The sequence below is a fragment of the Pelophylax lessonae genome, assembly GCF_965119305.1.
Source record: "Pelophylax lessonae genome assembly, chromosome: 3".
In the NCBI taxonomy this organism is placed as follows: Eukaryota; Metazoa; Chordata; class Amphibia; order Anura; family Ranidae; genus Pelophylax; species Pelophylax lessonae.
In genome coordinates this window covers 142,814,004-142,829,654 of record NC_138770.1, presented here as the reverse complement: position 1 = coordinate 142,829,654, position 15,651 = coordinate 142,814,004, and the positions used below count along the sequence as shown (strand labels likewise).

General features: G+C 41.6%; 1 protein-coding gene across 4 annotated transcripts in view; it reads right to left on the bottom strand.

The window, feature by feature from the left end:
- Positions 1 to 527: 527 nt before the first annotated feature.
- ROCK2 (Rho associated coiled-coil containing protein kinase 2) overlaps positions 528 to 15,651 on the bottom strand; it is a 318,978-nt gene continuing 303,854 nt past the window's right edge. For 2 of the 4 annotated variants that reach the window (XM_082251873.1, XM_082251876.1), the window contains 2 exons: positions 6,297 to 6,391; positions 528 to 1,452 (listed from right to left, as the gene is read on the bottom strand). In XM_082251873.1, coding sequence (XP_082107999.1) covers positions 6,310 to 6,391 — 82 coding nt within the window. In that variant the 3' untranslated portion in view covers positions 528 to 1,452; positions 6,297 to 6,309. Of the gene's footprint in view, positions 1,453 to 6,296; positions 6,392 to 6,681; positions 6,926 to 15,651 lie in introns of those variants that run through there. The other 2 variants (XM_082251875.1, XM_082251874.1) reach the window with 2 other exon arrangements.

Sequence of the window (15,651 nt, the reverse complement as noted above, 5' to 3'; positions counted from 1 at the left end):
AAATAATGGAGCAGCTGTTGGTAGTTCCCTCATTTTAAACTTTGATTTGATCACTGTCTAGGTTTTGAGGACATAATAGGTCTGAAGAGGGGGGGGCTCAATAAGCTATAGAATATCCATGTTACTACAGAGAACATAATTATGTATAAGGCTCAGTGGTTGAAATTTAAAACTTTAAATGATGAACTGTACTTGTCCACAGCAACCAGGTCCTCCCTTTCACTCTCCCATACAACAGTGGAAACATGAAAGGGAGACACTATGGGCAACAAGAATGCTTTGACAGGCCCAATATGGCTCCCATCACACTATAGAAGGCAATAGAAATTGAAAGGTAAAAAAAAAAAAAAAAAAATGTTATTTTCAGTGAATAATACTGAGGATTGAAAGGCAATGTGTAATTTAAAAGTGGAAGGGTATAGTATAATAGCATCAAACGGTTTCCATACATTCTGAAAGAGGCTGGCAATGATATACTTTGTGCGAGTGTAAAAAAAAAAAAGTGCGCTGTTCACAAAAACAAAATCTACAGTATCCCCAGCAACTACATCAGCTGATTTTGTAGCCAGTGGGCCATAGTTTATTGATGGAATGGTCAAATCAATTTTGACATCTTTAAATTAAGGCATCCAGATTTTTTTTTCTCAATTTGGAACATATAAATTGCAGTTACAAAGGCTTCAAAACTGAATCTGCTCAGCACTTGCATGCAGTTTATTTTTCATGAAATCCCTTGAAATGGGGACAGAGGGTAAAAACATTATGGCTTTGTACATGTGCATAGATGCAACTGCAGGTATGGGTTGAGTACAAAAATAAACGGTGGCGTGCTCACATAGCCGTTTCTGCAGTACAGTACAATATAAATATATACACGGTATAAAGGTCTTTTATTATGGAGCTCACTGATTGGCTGCATCTGAGCTACACACAGCATTGTATAGAGGCCCGTCAGTTAAGAAAATGGCCTCTGTTTGTAGTCCGGATGTAGTGTGAAATTCTAAGGAAGAACTTTTCTCGATGTGGCAACCAGCTCAGTTGGTCGTCCTCGGGCGATGTAGATGGTTCAGTGCTGAAAAAACTTTTCATAAGTTGTCACATTTTTCGCTTGGAGGAATCGGAGGGGCGTTACCTGAGAGCTCTGATGCTGAGCCAAGGGCAATAATCCAGGGTCTGTTTCTGTTTTTTCCCCGAGTTACCTCTGACCACCCTGAGCAAAGCCACTCAACAGGCAAATATACTAGTTACGTTTTTTTTTCCTCTCTTTCTTTATATATTGCAGCAACAATTTTGTAAACCTCTGATATATATAGCACAGTCTCTCAGGAAAAAATATATATATTTAAATTTTTTTTGACATTACAGGACATTGTGTTTTGCATTCAGTCTTTTTTTTTTCGCTGGAAGAAATCATCTTTTGAAATGGGTACTGCATTCACAGAAGGCAGTTAGCTGGAAGGAAAAGAGAGGAAATGTAATTAGGAGATCAGGCCTAACAAATGCATTGCAAGTCATATCACTGAGGTATAAAGACACGGACCAGCCAATGTCTGCACATTACCTGCGACAGGTTCACCTTATAATATAATTATGTATTCACGTATGGGACCATCCCATCCAACCATAATATACAAGATTAGTAAAATATTTGACCCAGCCACCCCTGCTGCGTCTAGAAGCTTTATAGCACAATTTGATTTTTGTAGACCCCATGCCACTGCCCTGCCTTCTCCCTGCCTAAAGGCTAAGTTCACCTTTGGTGAAAAAACAATAAATGCACATATTTTTGTATTTATCCTTCTTTCCCCTCAGCTTTCTTACCCGTACCTCTGTATGGGCTTTTCGTTAGAAAGCGGGGGGAAATGAACTACAAGCCTTCTGCCAAGCGCCGCCGAGAAAGGGGAATGTCTGGTGATGTAGCACTACGTCGCCCGACGTTATCAAGCCACTTTGCCGCAGTACTGCTCTAGTGAGCAGTCGCAAGTGGTTAATGTGACCTATAAACTGTACAACGCAGTTAAACAACAAACTAAAATCTTTTAGGAGGGAAATAAAAACTAAAATAATATGGTTGCATACGTGTGCACACCCATAAACTAACTCTTTGTTTAAGCACTTTTACATTTTATTACAGCACTTAGTCTATTTGGGTATGAGTCTATCAGCATGGCACATCTTGACTTGGCAATATTTTCCCACTCTTCTTTGCAAAAACATTAAAAATCTGTCAGATTGCGAGGGCATCTCCTGTGCACAGCCTTCTTCAGATCACCCCACAGATTTTCAGTCGGATTCAGGTCTGGGTTCTGGCTGGGCCATTCCAAAACTTTAATCATCTTCTGGCTCGGCCATTCCTTTGTTGATTTGGATGTATGCTTTGGGTCGTTGTCATGCTCAAAGATGAAGTTCTTCTTCTTGTTCAGCTTTCTAGCAGAAGCCTGAAGGTTTTGTGCCAATTTTGACTGGTATTTGGAACTGTTCATAATTCCCTCTACCTTCACTAAGGCCCCTGTTCCAGCTGAAGTAAAACAGCCCCAAAGCATGATGCTGCCACCACCATGCTTCACTGGGGGTATGGTGTTCTTTTGGTGATGTGCGGTGTTGTTTTTGCGTTAAACATATATTTTCGAATTATGGCCGAAAAGTTTAACCTTGGTTTATCAGACCACAACACATTTTCCCACATGCTTTTAGGAGACGTGTTTTTGCAAAATTTAGCTGGGCCTGGATGTTTTTCTTCGTAAGAAAAGGCTTCTGTCTTGCCACTCTACCCCATAGCCAAGACATATGAAGAATATGGGAGATTGTTGTCACATGTACCATACAGCCAGTACTTGCCAGGTCTTTTAATGTTGCTGTAGGCCTCTTGGCAGCCTCTCTGACCAGTTTTCTTCTCGCCTTTTCATCAAATTTGGAGGGATGTCCAGTTCTTGGTAATGTCACTGTTGTGCCATATTTTCTCCACTTGATGATGACTGTCTTCAGAGTGTTCCATGTTATATCTAATGCCTTGGAAATTCTTTTGTACCCTTCTCCTGACTGATACCTTTTAACAATGAGATCCCTCTGTGCTTTGGAAGCTCTCTGCAGACCATGGCTTTTGCTGTAGGTGTAGATGTCAGGGAAGACCTACTAGAACAGCTGAACTTTATTTGGGGTTAATCAGAGGCAATTTAAATCCTTTTTAACATGAGTTTGAATGTGATTACTTCATTCTGAACACAGCTTCATCCTCAGTTATAAGAGAGTGTGCACATTATTTTAGTTTTTTTATTTTTACTTCCCCCTCCTAAGGAATTTTAGTTTGTTGTTGAGGTGTGAAGTTTATAGGTCACATTAACCACTTTGCCACTGCTCACTAGAGCTCTACTGCGGCAAAGTGGTTCGTTATCGTCTGGCGACGTAGACCTACGTCGCCAGACACTTCCCCTTCTCGGCGGCGCGCACCGCCGGAGGCTCGCTCCCGCTGTATTCAGTCACAGCGGGAGTCGGGCCAGGGGAGGAGTGGCGGTGATCACTGCCGCTCTTCCCCGATCGTCGGGGAATTGAGTCTGGAGATCCGCCCGCTTGTGTAAACAAAGCGGGCGGATCTCCTAAGTGACAGGCAGGGTCAGATTGCAGGGTTCAGCATAGCTGAACATGCGATCTGTCCCTGTGTCACTCAGTCACCTCCCCCCACACATGTCAGTAAGCACCAGGCATACATTAACCCCTCCCTCTCCAATAAAATTAACCCCTTCCCTGCCAGTGTAATTTTTACAGTAACAGTGCATATGTATAGCACTGATTACTGTAGTAACGTCACTGGTACCCCCAAAAGTGTCAAAAATGTCAGTCAAGGGTCTGATCTGTCCGCCGCAATGTCGCAGTCCCGCAAAAAAACAAACAAAAAAAACGCAGATCGCCGCCATTACTCGTTAAAAAACAAAACACCAAAAATGACAAAAATTTTTCCCTTAGTTAGTAAACGCAATAACTTTTGCGCAAACCAATCAAAATAAGCTTATTTGGGGGGGGGGGGGGGATTTTATAAAAAAAAAAATGTGAAAAATATTGTTATTTTTTCAAAATTGTCGCATTTTTTGTTTATAGCGCAAAAAGTAAAAATCGCACAGGTGATCAAATACCACCAAAAGAAAGCTCTGTTTGTGGGAAAAAAGGACATCAATTTCGTTTTGGTACGGCGTTGCATGACCGCGCAATTGTCAGTTAAAGTGCACAGTGCCGAATCGCAAAAAGTGGCTCAGACGTAAGACAGCTAAATCCTCCGGTGGTAAAGTGGTTAATGGTGGAAAAAGTTCTGAAATGATTTATCCTTGTCTCAGATTTTTACATCACAAAAACCTGACATTTTAACAGGGGTCTGTAGAATTTTTATATCCATTATTTAAAACAGCTGGAAGATTTTGTACAAAATTCAATTTGAGGCCCCTTTCACGAGGGCACCCCTGTTCCACCTCAGCAGGAGAATCAACAGATGGATCCCTTGCTCAGTCTGATCAGAACAGACATGGATGTCATATACGCAACATCTGCGTCCATTCTAATCATGTTTTCCCTATGAGCGCTGGATGTAAATGGATGAGAGTCCACCTTTATCCGTCCACATTCAATAAGGTCCACAAAAGCAGACCTGGACCCAAACATATTGTGCTTGATCCAACAAACCTGAACAGATGCACATCTACTTCCATCCGGCTGCCCATAGGTATATATTTCAGTCCTTCTTTGATTGGTCTAATTACAGGTCAAAAAACGGACTGACAGAATGCTGTGTAAAAGGGCCCAAATGGGGCATGGTTCCAGTTTGAGGCAATGGGCATTAAACCATGAGACAAGGAATCTTTTTCTGTCTTTAAAAAGCAATTTCATGGTATATTAAAACAAAGTAATGAGCAACACAGCAACATAAACACAAAAAACAATGCAGAAAAGGACCCACAGCAAAATGTATCACACACACATGCTATAGTTACAGAAAATAATATGGCAAATCTTTTCTATGAGGTCAAGTCTGAAATGAGATTCTGCTGCTGGTGGAAATTTAGCAGCAGAAGGTATTGTTGAGAGGGAACACTCGGTTGCTCCAGCAGCATCACTCCTTGCTGCTCCATCACTGCTGATTTGATTGTGAGCGAGATTGCGCAGGATTTCAGACATCAAGGGAATGACCCCTTAGAAGCCCTCTCTTGTGATACAGTTACTAGCAAGTTGCTGCCAGTGACAGAACTTCCAGTGTGATCCAGTGCACTTATTACAGACATTGCCCAGCAACCTCTGCCCTGCCTCAGCTGCCCCCCATTATCAAAGAAACAAATCCAATTAGACAGCTAATGTATGAACGGGGAGAAAGAGAAAGACCCCTTAGAGAGTATATTGGTAGCCTAGCAGCTGATGAGCTGAGCTGCAGACCAGGGACAGCCTTTATAACTGATGGCAGTCCCATCTTTATCCCTGTGCATATGGAAGCTTTCTAAATGTGTTCGGCGTTAGATGACACTGCACAAAAAAAGAATATGTATTCTGGAATTAAGAGGGATGGGCGCTATAGGGATTACGAATGCTGAGACAAGGAGAAGTTGTTTGGATAATATCAGTATTTACTGCACTTATACTCTAATTTTAAACTAAATTTGCATGACAGCTACGCTGAGGTCATGTGAGTATTGTTCATCGAGATCTTCAACACTAAAGATAGCAAGTAATAGATCAAATACCATATATATTATTTTTTTTAAACTAGAATGAAGAAACCACTCCAAGGGTATCTAGAAATTATTCTATAGTAGATCCTTAAACCTTGGAATTCTAGGGGAAATCTCTACACTGGGTTCCTTGGGGCAAATAAAAGGGCTAATAGTGATTCAGTTTTAGGTGAACTTAGTCTCTAAAGTATACCTTGTCCTACTCAAAATGGAGGTTCAGGCACAAGAAAGAAGTGTGTGAGCCTAGTAACTGCTTAGTAACTTGTCTGTTCCTCCAACATTTCTACTTGCTCAGAATATAACTGCTTTATAAAAAAAGAATTATTTGCAAAACTAGCATTACAAATCCCGCTGCCTCTCCATCAAGGAGGCATGAGGCACAAAATGTCATGGCCCAGTTTCTACATGCTTGATCAGCTTCTACTGCCATTGATTTTGTTTCTCCATTTTGCGTAGGTCATAGGTGCACTTTAACCTCCTTGATTATGTTTCTTTTAAAGGACAACTCTGCAAGTAGGATGCACACTTCAAACGCAGGCATAAAAATATAGGTTGCACCAAACTTTCAGATCAATCCGCAAGGCCAATTACCCAGTTTACTGCTTCAGAAATCAAAAACATCGTCCCCATCATCCTCTACGTCATCCAGGGACCAGTCCCAGTCCTTAAAAGCCAGGTCAAGTAGTCTGCAACAGGAGCATTGAGGTTTAGGAGTAGGCGAGCAAACCCCCAGTTCCTCCTGTCATGTGACCGGTTCCCGATACAGATTACAGAGCACCGGGATAATGTTGTCTTCTCTCTGACTGACCTACATGCTCCAAGATTTCCGAACTGATGTGTCTACATAGTACAGTACATTAAGCAGGTGTCAAGCAACCTAAAGAGACAAAATCAGTTTTCCCTGCTCTGCACACTTTTTTGTTGTTGTAAATCAGTGCTATTAACATAGCAGTTATTCCCTGGAAGTGAAGAAGGTGAATTTCCACACTTGTGAAGGTTTCATTGAGAACCAGTACAATAAACCTAAAATAGGATATTAGTGTGAGTAGGTTAATGTGCAAAGGTTAGTATGGATCGCAAGCCTGGCACTGGCCATAAAGAGATGCTGCATGCTGGAAAAGGAGCTGTAAAGCATTTGGCAAAGTTTACTTACTGTTTCATAAAATTTCATAAAATTTTATATAAATCAATGGAGAATGATTCGGAGGGCAGGAGCAGAACTAGAAACAGAATTAGTAACAAGAGGAAGAAAAGATGATGCCAGAGCATATGAACACACGTTTTGGTGACAGTATATATAGTGGTATGTATATAGTGTGTGTGTGTGTATATATATATATATATATATATATATATATATATATATATATATATATATATATATATATATATACACATACACACACACACATACACACACACACACACTTACACACATGCATCCATTTGTTTTTTACACCTATACATACACACATTATATTACCAAAAGTATTAAGAAGCCTGCCTTTACATGCACAAACTAGACTGGCATCCCAGTTTTAGTCCGTAGGGTTCAATATTGAGTTGGGCCAGCCTTTGCAGCTATATCAGCACATTTGTGAGGTCAGACACTAATGTTGGAGGAGAAGGCCTGGCTCACAGTCTCCACTCTATTTCATCCCAAATGTGTTTTATCGGGTTGAGGTCAGGACTCTGTGCAAGCCATTTAAGTTCCTCCACCCCAAACTTGTTCATCCATGTCTTTATGGACCTTGCATTGTGCACAGGTGTGCAGTCATGTTAGAACAGGAAGGGGCCATCCCCAAACTGTTCCCACAAATTTGGGAGCATGAAATTATCCAAAATGTCTTGGTATGTTGATGCCTTAAGAGTTCCTTTTACTGGAACTAAGGGGCCAAGCCCCTTAAAAAAAACCCCACACCATAATCCCCCCTCCACCAAATGATTTGGACCAGTGCACAAAGTATGGTCCATACAGACATGGATGACCGAGTTTGGGGTGGAGGAACTTGACTGGCCTGCCCAGAGTCCTGACCTCAACCCGACAGAACACCTTTGGAATGAATTAGAGTGGAGACTGCGAGCCAGGACTTCTCGTTCAACATCACAAATGCACTTCTGGAAGAATGGTCAAACATTTCCATAGACACACTCCGAAACCTTGTGGACTCCTAAACCTTGTGGATAGCCTTCCCAGAAGAGTTGAAGCTGTTATAGTTGCAAAGGGTGGGCCAACTCAATATGGAACCCTATGGATTACGACTGGGATGCCATTAACCGTGTATGTGCGTCAAAATGCAGGCGTCCCAATACTTTTGATAATATAGTGTGCATATATATATATATATATATATATTCATTCATACACACACACACACACACACACACACACACACACACACACACACACACTGGGGGGAATAATTCTTTGATCCCCTGCAGATTTTGTTAATCTTACCCACTTACAAAAAATGAAGGGTCTATCATTTTTATCATAGGTCTATTTTAAATGATAGCAACAGAATATCAACCAAAGATCCAGAAAAAAACACATGATAAAAATGTTATAAATTGAGTTGCAGTTCAGTGAGTTAAATAAGTATTTGATTCCCTACCAACCAACAATGATTCTGGCTCCCACAGACTGGCTACAGTATGTGCTGATGTGGTACACAGATTAGTCTTGGCAATTTAGAGCAGAAGTAATCCCATCGATTTAAGTTTAAAAAAGAAACCGTTACATTCCCGTCATGCCAGAAATGCTAAATGTCACATTGGTTTTGCTCTCAACCAAACCGTCAAACCATCCAATGGTTGGTGTCATAACTGATCACATGTGCAGCATCATGGCAGTTGAAGATTAAAAAGAGGCCAAGATGGTGGCTCCCTTGGTTTAAAAGGATAGGAGGGTTTACTTCCACTTTAAGAAGGTGTTCCTAACTAGAACTCGTCATGTGTATAAAAGACACCTGTCCACAGAATCTCTTTCTTCCATTCAAACCCACCATCATAGGCAAGACCAAAGAGCTGTCAAAAGACATCAAGATTGATGACATGCACAAGGCTGGAATGGGCAACAAGACCATCAGCAAGAAGCTTGGTGAGAAGGAGACAACTGTTGGAGAGATAAATCGCCCTCCGTCTGGAGCTCCATGCAAGATTTCGCCTCATGGGGTAAGGATGTGTAGCACTGCCCCCTTGAGGACTGCTGAATTCTTCACCTTTTTGGGTCCCTCTGGGTTACTGTTAGCAACTGCATGCACAAACTTAACACTTTACTTTCCGCCTCAGTCAATGATCAGTCTAGGGGTTGTAGTTGTTTCTGTTGTTTTATTTTAAATAGGGATGGGAGAAGGGATAGAGTGGGATACTCCACAATTGAACTGTTCACAGTTGATGAGGACTCCTATCTGAGGATGCAGCCGAGCTGCAGATTCACCTTGCCACTAGATGAATTTAAGGTAAAGTCTCTGAAGTGAAGACTTGATTGAGCAACTATCTTCAGGGTACTCGTCTAGTACCTCCTTTCATTCCACCAGCTGACGCCCGTCCTCTGACTACTCTACTTCCGGGATGGCCCCCTCACAGGTCAGGCCCTCAGACACGATCCCCTGTACTCAGGATACTGTCTTTCCAGGTTCTCCAGTGTCTCAATCCCACCAGTCAGCTCTCCTGGTCCTCTGGGTTCAGCTCCTTCCTTCTGGTTCACCAGGCCGACGGCCTGTGACCACATGCCACCACTGCAGAGGAGGAGACAGCTGTCACCCTGCCTCCGGGACTCTGCTCACCAGCCAAAGACCCCGAGCACATGTGCTCCTGGTTTTTATACCACACCCCAGAATGCACCGGGACAACCAGTCTGTGCCAATCACTGAGGCTGTATCAAAGCCTGTGTTACCCATTGGTCAGGTTTTCTCCACTGTCCAATGTGCCTCCCTATTGGACCAGCGTGAAAAACTCCCCTAGACCAGATGAATCACACACTGAGTACCATGAGCAGACCTAACTCACTGATCCTCACAAAAAGCAATATAGAATTTTCCTGCTGCTCTTCTGATGGGCAGACAGCCAAAACTATACTCACTCTCTAGCACCTACATAGGAGGATGCTACAGATGATTTTAAGAAATGGTGAGGGATCAGCCCAAAACTACACAGGAGGAGCTTGTAAATGACCCCAAGGTAGTTGGGACCATAGTTGCAAAACAAGCCATTGGTAACCCAATACGCCGCAGGATTGAGATCCTGCAGCGCCCACAAGGTTCCCCTCCTCAAGAAACACATGTACAGGCCCGTCTAAAGTTTGCCAATGATCATCTAAATTACTCCGAGAAAGGATTGGGAAAAAGTGCTGTGGTCAGATGAGACCAAAATTGAGGTCTTTGGCATTAACTCGACTCACTGCGTTTGGAGGAACAAAAATACTGACTATGACCCTAAGAACACCATCCCTACAGTCAAGCACAGAGGCCAACTTTACAGCATTGAGGGGCCTATGGACAGGGCAATGTATTGTAAAATCTTGGATGAGAACCTGCTTTCCTCAGCCAGAACACTGAAGATGGGTTGTGGATGTGTCTTCCAGCACGACAATGACCCAAATCATACTGCTAAGGCAACAAAGGAGTGGCTCAAGAAGGAGCACATTAAGGTCATGGAGTCAGTCTCCAGACCTTAATCCTACTTAACATTGATCGAGGGAGCTGAAACTTAAGAGTTGCTAAGCAACAGCAAAGAAACCTTAAGGATTTAGAGAAGATCTTTAAAGAAGAGTGGACCAAAATCCCTCCTGAGATGTGTGCAAACCTGGTAACCAGCTACAAGAAACGTCTTACTTCTGTGCTTGCCAACGAAGACTTTCTCCACCAAGTACAAAGTCAAGTTGTGCTTGGGGATCAATTATTTTTTTATTCACTGAACTGCAACTCAATTTATAACATTTGTTTCATGTGTTTCTTTCTGGATTTTTGGTTGATTTTCTGTCTCTATCATTTAAAATGCACCTATGATAAAAATTAAAGACCCTTCATTTCTTTGTAGGCAAACTTACAAAATCTGCAGGGATCAAATAATTATTTATATTATATATATATATATATATATATATATATATATATATATATATATATATATATATATATATATATATATATATGCATCTGGAAAGTATTCAGAGTACTTTACTTTTTCCACATTTTGTTATGTTACAGTCTTTCCTCAAAATTCTACAAACAATACAGCATGTTGCAGCGTGAAAGAAGTTAGCTTGAAATCTTTGCAAATGTATTAAAAAAAAAAAAAAATCACCTGTACATAGGTATTCACAGCCTTTGCAATGACACTCAAAATTGAGCTCCGGTGCATCCTGTTTCCACTGATCATCTCGAAGTCCACCTGTAGTAAATTCAGTGAATTGGACATGATTTGGAAAGGTGCACACCTGTCTATATAAGGTCCCACAGTTAGCAGTGCATGTCAGAGCACAAACTAGGCCATGAAGTCCAAGGAATTGTCTGTAGACCTCCAAGACAGGATTGTATCAGGGTACAGAATTAGGGTTGGGTAAGGAAAAATGTCTGCAGCATTGAAGGTCCCAATGAGCACAGTGGCCTCCATCTGTAAATGGAAGAAGTTTGGAACCACCAGGACTCTTCCTAGAACAGGCTGCCCATCCAAGCTGAGCAATCGGGGGAGAAAGGCCTTTATCAGGTAGGTGACCAAGAACCTGATGGTCACTCTGATAGAGCTCCAGCATTTCTCTGTGGAGAGGGGAGAGCTTTCCAGAAGAACCACCATCTCTGCAGCGCTCGACTAATCAGGCCTCCAGGCCTCTACAGTAGAGTGGCCAAATGGAAGCCACTTCTCAGTAAAAGGCACATGACAGCCTGCCTGGAGTTTGCCAAAAGGCACCTAAAGGACTCTCAGCCCATGAGAAACAAAATTCTCTGGTCTGATGAAACAAAGATTGAACTCTTTGGCCTGAATGGCAAGCAACATGTCTAGAGGAAACCAGGCACCACTCACCAACTGGTCAATACCATCCCTAGAGTGAGGCATGGCAGTGGCAGGACATCCTTGATGAAAACCTGCTCCAGAGAGCTCTGAACCTCAGACTGGGGTAAAGGTTCATCTTCCAACAAGACAACGACACCAAGCACACAGCCAAGATAACAAAGGAGTGGCTACTGGACAACTCTGAGAATGTCCATAAGTGGCCCAGCCAGAGCCCAGACTTAATCCCGACTGAACATCTCTGGAGAGATCGGAAAATGGCTGTGCACCGACACTTCCAATCCAACCTGATGGAGCTTGAGAGGTCCTGCAAAGAAGAATGGGAGAAACTGCCCAAAAATAAGTGTGCCAAGCTTATAGCACCATACCCAAAAATAGTTGAGGCTGTAATTGGTGCCAAAGGTGCTTCAACAAAGTATTGAGCAAAGGCTGTGGATACTTATGTACATGGGATTTTTTTTTCATTTTTAATACATTTGCAAAGATTTCAAACAAACAGCCTTTATGTTATCATTATGGGGTATTGTTAGCAAAATTTTGAGAAAAATAATGAATTCTATCCATTTTGGAATAAGGCTGTAACATAAAAATGTGCAAAACAGTGAAGAGCTGTGAATACTTTCTGGATGCACTGTATATAACACACACATTATATATATATATATATATATAAATACACACACAAACATATTGAGGTAAAACAGTGGCTGCTTCTTAAAAGGGTAGTTCATCCATAACCATGGACTGCTCGCTCTCATGGTATATATATATATATATATATATATATATATATACACACACAAATATGTCACACATATACACTCTCATTACACATTAGCAAGAATAATGGGTGAGCTGTCACTGCACACAGAACATGCAGGTGGCTTTTCTGTTCAGTTACTGGGTGGAAAAGTACAAATATATTAGTACAGATAACCTTACTACGTGTGACCTTTTTTTTTTTTTTTTTTTTAAACTACAATCATATTTGCATGTAGCCTGTCCTATTTGCGGATATGTGCCTGAAATTTGTGAGCTGTCTAAAGCCTATTTTTATTTGATAGGCTTAAAGTGTAAGATAGCCCCATACATTAGTCTTTTTTTTTATTGCTCAACCAGTGGGTAAACAAAAATAAAAAGGACCCAATTTCCCCATCCACACACTGGATGTGAAGACTTTCCCACCGTCAGGATACACTGATCAGACCTGCATACCCATACATAGATCAATTCAGTCAGTCCCTGCTGATTAGGCTGAATTTCAAACCATGTATGGCCGGTTACTGTGACAGGTTTTATGGCAGCTTCCATAGATACCGTGCTCCCCTGTGACTTTATTTTTCTGTGGGAACCTCTGGAATTAACCAATATATCTGAGTAAAGGGGAGCTTGTAAGCCTCCCCCCCCTTCCTTCAGGGAACAAGTCCCCAGAGATGAAAGGCAAATTGGGTGTCATATGTAAAAGGTATATGTGGATTTTGCACTATATTAAACACTTAAGGTACCTACATGCCAACAAATGCATAGTGCCTTTATTATAGGGTTCAAAATGATAAAATAGGGCGTATTATACATTTACAGATGTAACATGCAAAAATGATACCTCCCCTATGGCTCCACCTCACACACTTAATTGGCATAATTCATATATCCCTTGGGGCCAAAACAATCTCTTTTGTTGGTTAACATATCATTAGTTTACAGTAACCATATTATTGTTCTGAATATGTGGTGGCAGAGCTTGAGCTTACTCATTTCGTAGTCCTTTGCATCCACTTCCTTAGGAGATATAAGAGGGTACTGGTATACATACATGTACCTAAAATTAACAGTTTAGGCCTTGTTCACACTGATCTACTTCCTTAGGAGATATAAGAGGGTACTGGTTTAGGCCCTGTTCACACTGATGCGGTGCAACAGTCACACAGAATATCCTGTGCAGATTCTGCACTGCATCAAAATCGCACCTCGTTCATGCGAAACGCTGCAGGAGTATATGTTAATGACACCCTGAAATCAGTTCCCAAACACAGTGCAATTTGCAGAATCGGATCGCATGGGTGTAAACAAACAGAATGGCTCAAATCCAACTGCTGCAGAATAACATGTGATTTAAACAGGAAATCGGTTCCCGCACCAGTGTGAACTGGGCCTAAAACAAGAGTCACATCTTTCTGCAGGGACTCCACTATCCTTCTCTGGAGCCACACAGTTGGGTATTATCTAAAATACTAGTCTAGGGGTGTAGTACCATTTAGGGTCACTAGATGTCACTGTCCCTCAATGAGTGACGGACTGTGCGTTTCACCTTATTGTTAATGACACAATGCACGTCCAGTTAGTGTAATGTGCTGTCCTCATAAAAGTAAACTGCTCAAGCTCTCCATCTCCTATTTAATAACACTGTTACTGTTTTGATGTTTGCTGTAAACTAATGATATTCTAACCACAGTAAGTGTCGGTTCACACTATGGCGATCCGACTTCAGGGACGACCTGTGAAGTCGCGTGCACCGCGACTTCGGCGCGACTTGCATGGACTTCACATAATGGAAGTCAATGCAAGTCGCTCCGATGTCACCCCAAAGTAGTACAGGAACTATTTTCTAAGTCGGAGCGACTTGTGTCGCTCCTATTAGAACGGTTACCGTAGCACAGAATGGACCGCGACTTGTCAGGCTGACCAGTCGCCTGACAAGTCGCGGTAGTGTGAACCAGGACTTAGGGAACAGTGTGGCCCCAAGGGATTGTAAACAACAACAAATAAGTTTGGGGGGGGGGGGTCTGTAAGGGAGGCATCTTTTTTTTTGCAGGTTACATCTGTGTACGTATGATGCACCATATTTTATGAATTTATGGCAGAATTAAACCCAAAAGCAGATATTATATTGCAGCTTTCCAATTCTTAGATGTGATGGCTGCATTAGTTAACACCTAAGAATTGGTAAGCTGCAATATAATAAACTTCCGCTTTTGGTTTAGTTTTTTTTAGCCTTACTTTCTTATTCATGCAAAACCTTTATCCCAAAAAGAAAAAAAAAACTGTTGCTGTAACTGATTAAAGTGTAAGATGGAGTTTGGCTTCAATTTGTTAGTGTATCTAAATCTGCTAGCATCTCTAACACTCCCCTACCCTCAGACTGACAACGCTGCTGTCCAAAGGTTCCCCCTCTGCTCCTTCATACAGAGTGGGGGCACTCTAATACAGGAGGTGTGTTACTGGCCAGATCACCAGGTGAAAACAGAGGGGAAAAAAGAATAAAAAAGAAAACTAACACAGCCACCACATCTAAGGATCATTAATCTGTAATATATAACATTTTTGGTTTTAATCCTGCTTTAAAAGAACCATAATAAATATGATATATATTTATTTATTGGAGTGTTTGTTCCTGGTACAAAAATATCTAGTTTTTTAACTAAGCTAAGCATAACCTATCCTGAGAACCTGTCACAGATTCACTTGAAAAGTATTCTGCCAGGACAGAGCTGCCTGTGGGGCTGTCATCTTCATAGAGACTTCAACGTAATTTTAACCAGTGACCTATTCCAAATGTACTATTAAAAAAAAAAAAAAAAAAGCAGCTTCTATATTTCTATTCTGCCAGTCTTTTAAAAGAGAACCTGTATATCACATGGCTCAATTTGCAAGAAATCCCTGACTGAAGTCCAAAGGGAAACAGACATGTGTAAGTCTCCTCGGTCCCTTAAAATGTTCAGTGGTTCCTCAGTCTGACCTGCAATTAGTACAGGACTCAGTAGAGGTCAGAGGGAGGAATCTCTACACACCGGGGGAGCCAGAAGACGGACACTGAGGATTTTTCGCAGCGTTCTGGTGGCACTCAGGCAGCAATGTAAGCATCTACTCACTTCTTTTACAGTCATGGTTTTTACACTTGTGTGAACTAAAGATGTGAAATACGTTTTTTTGTAAC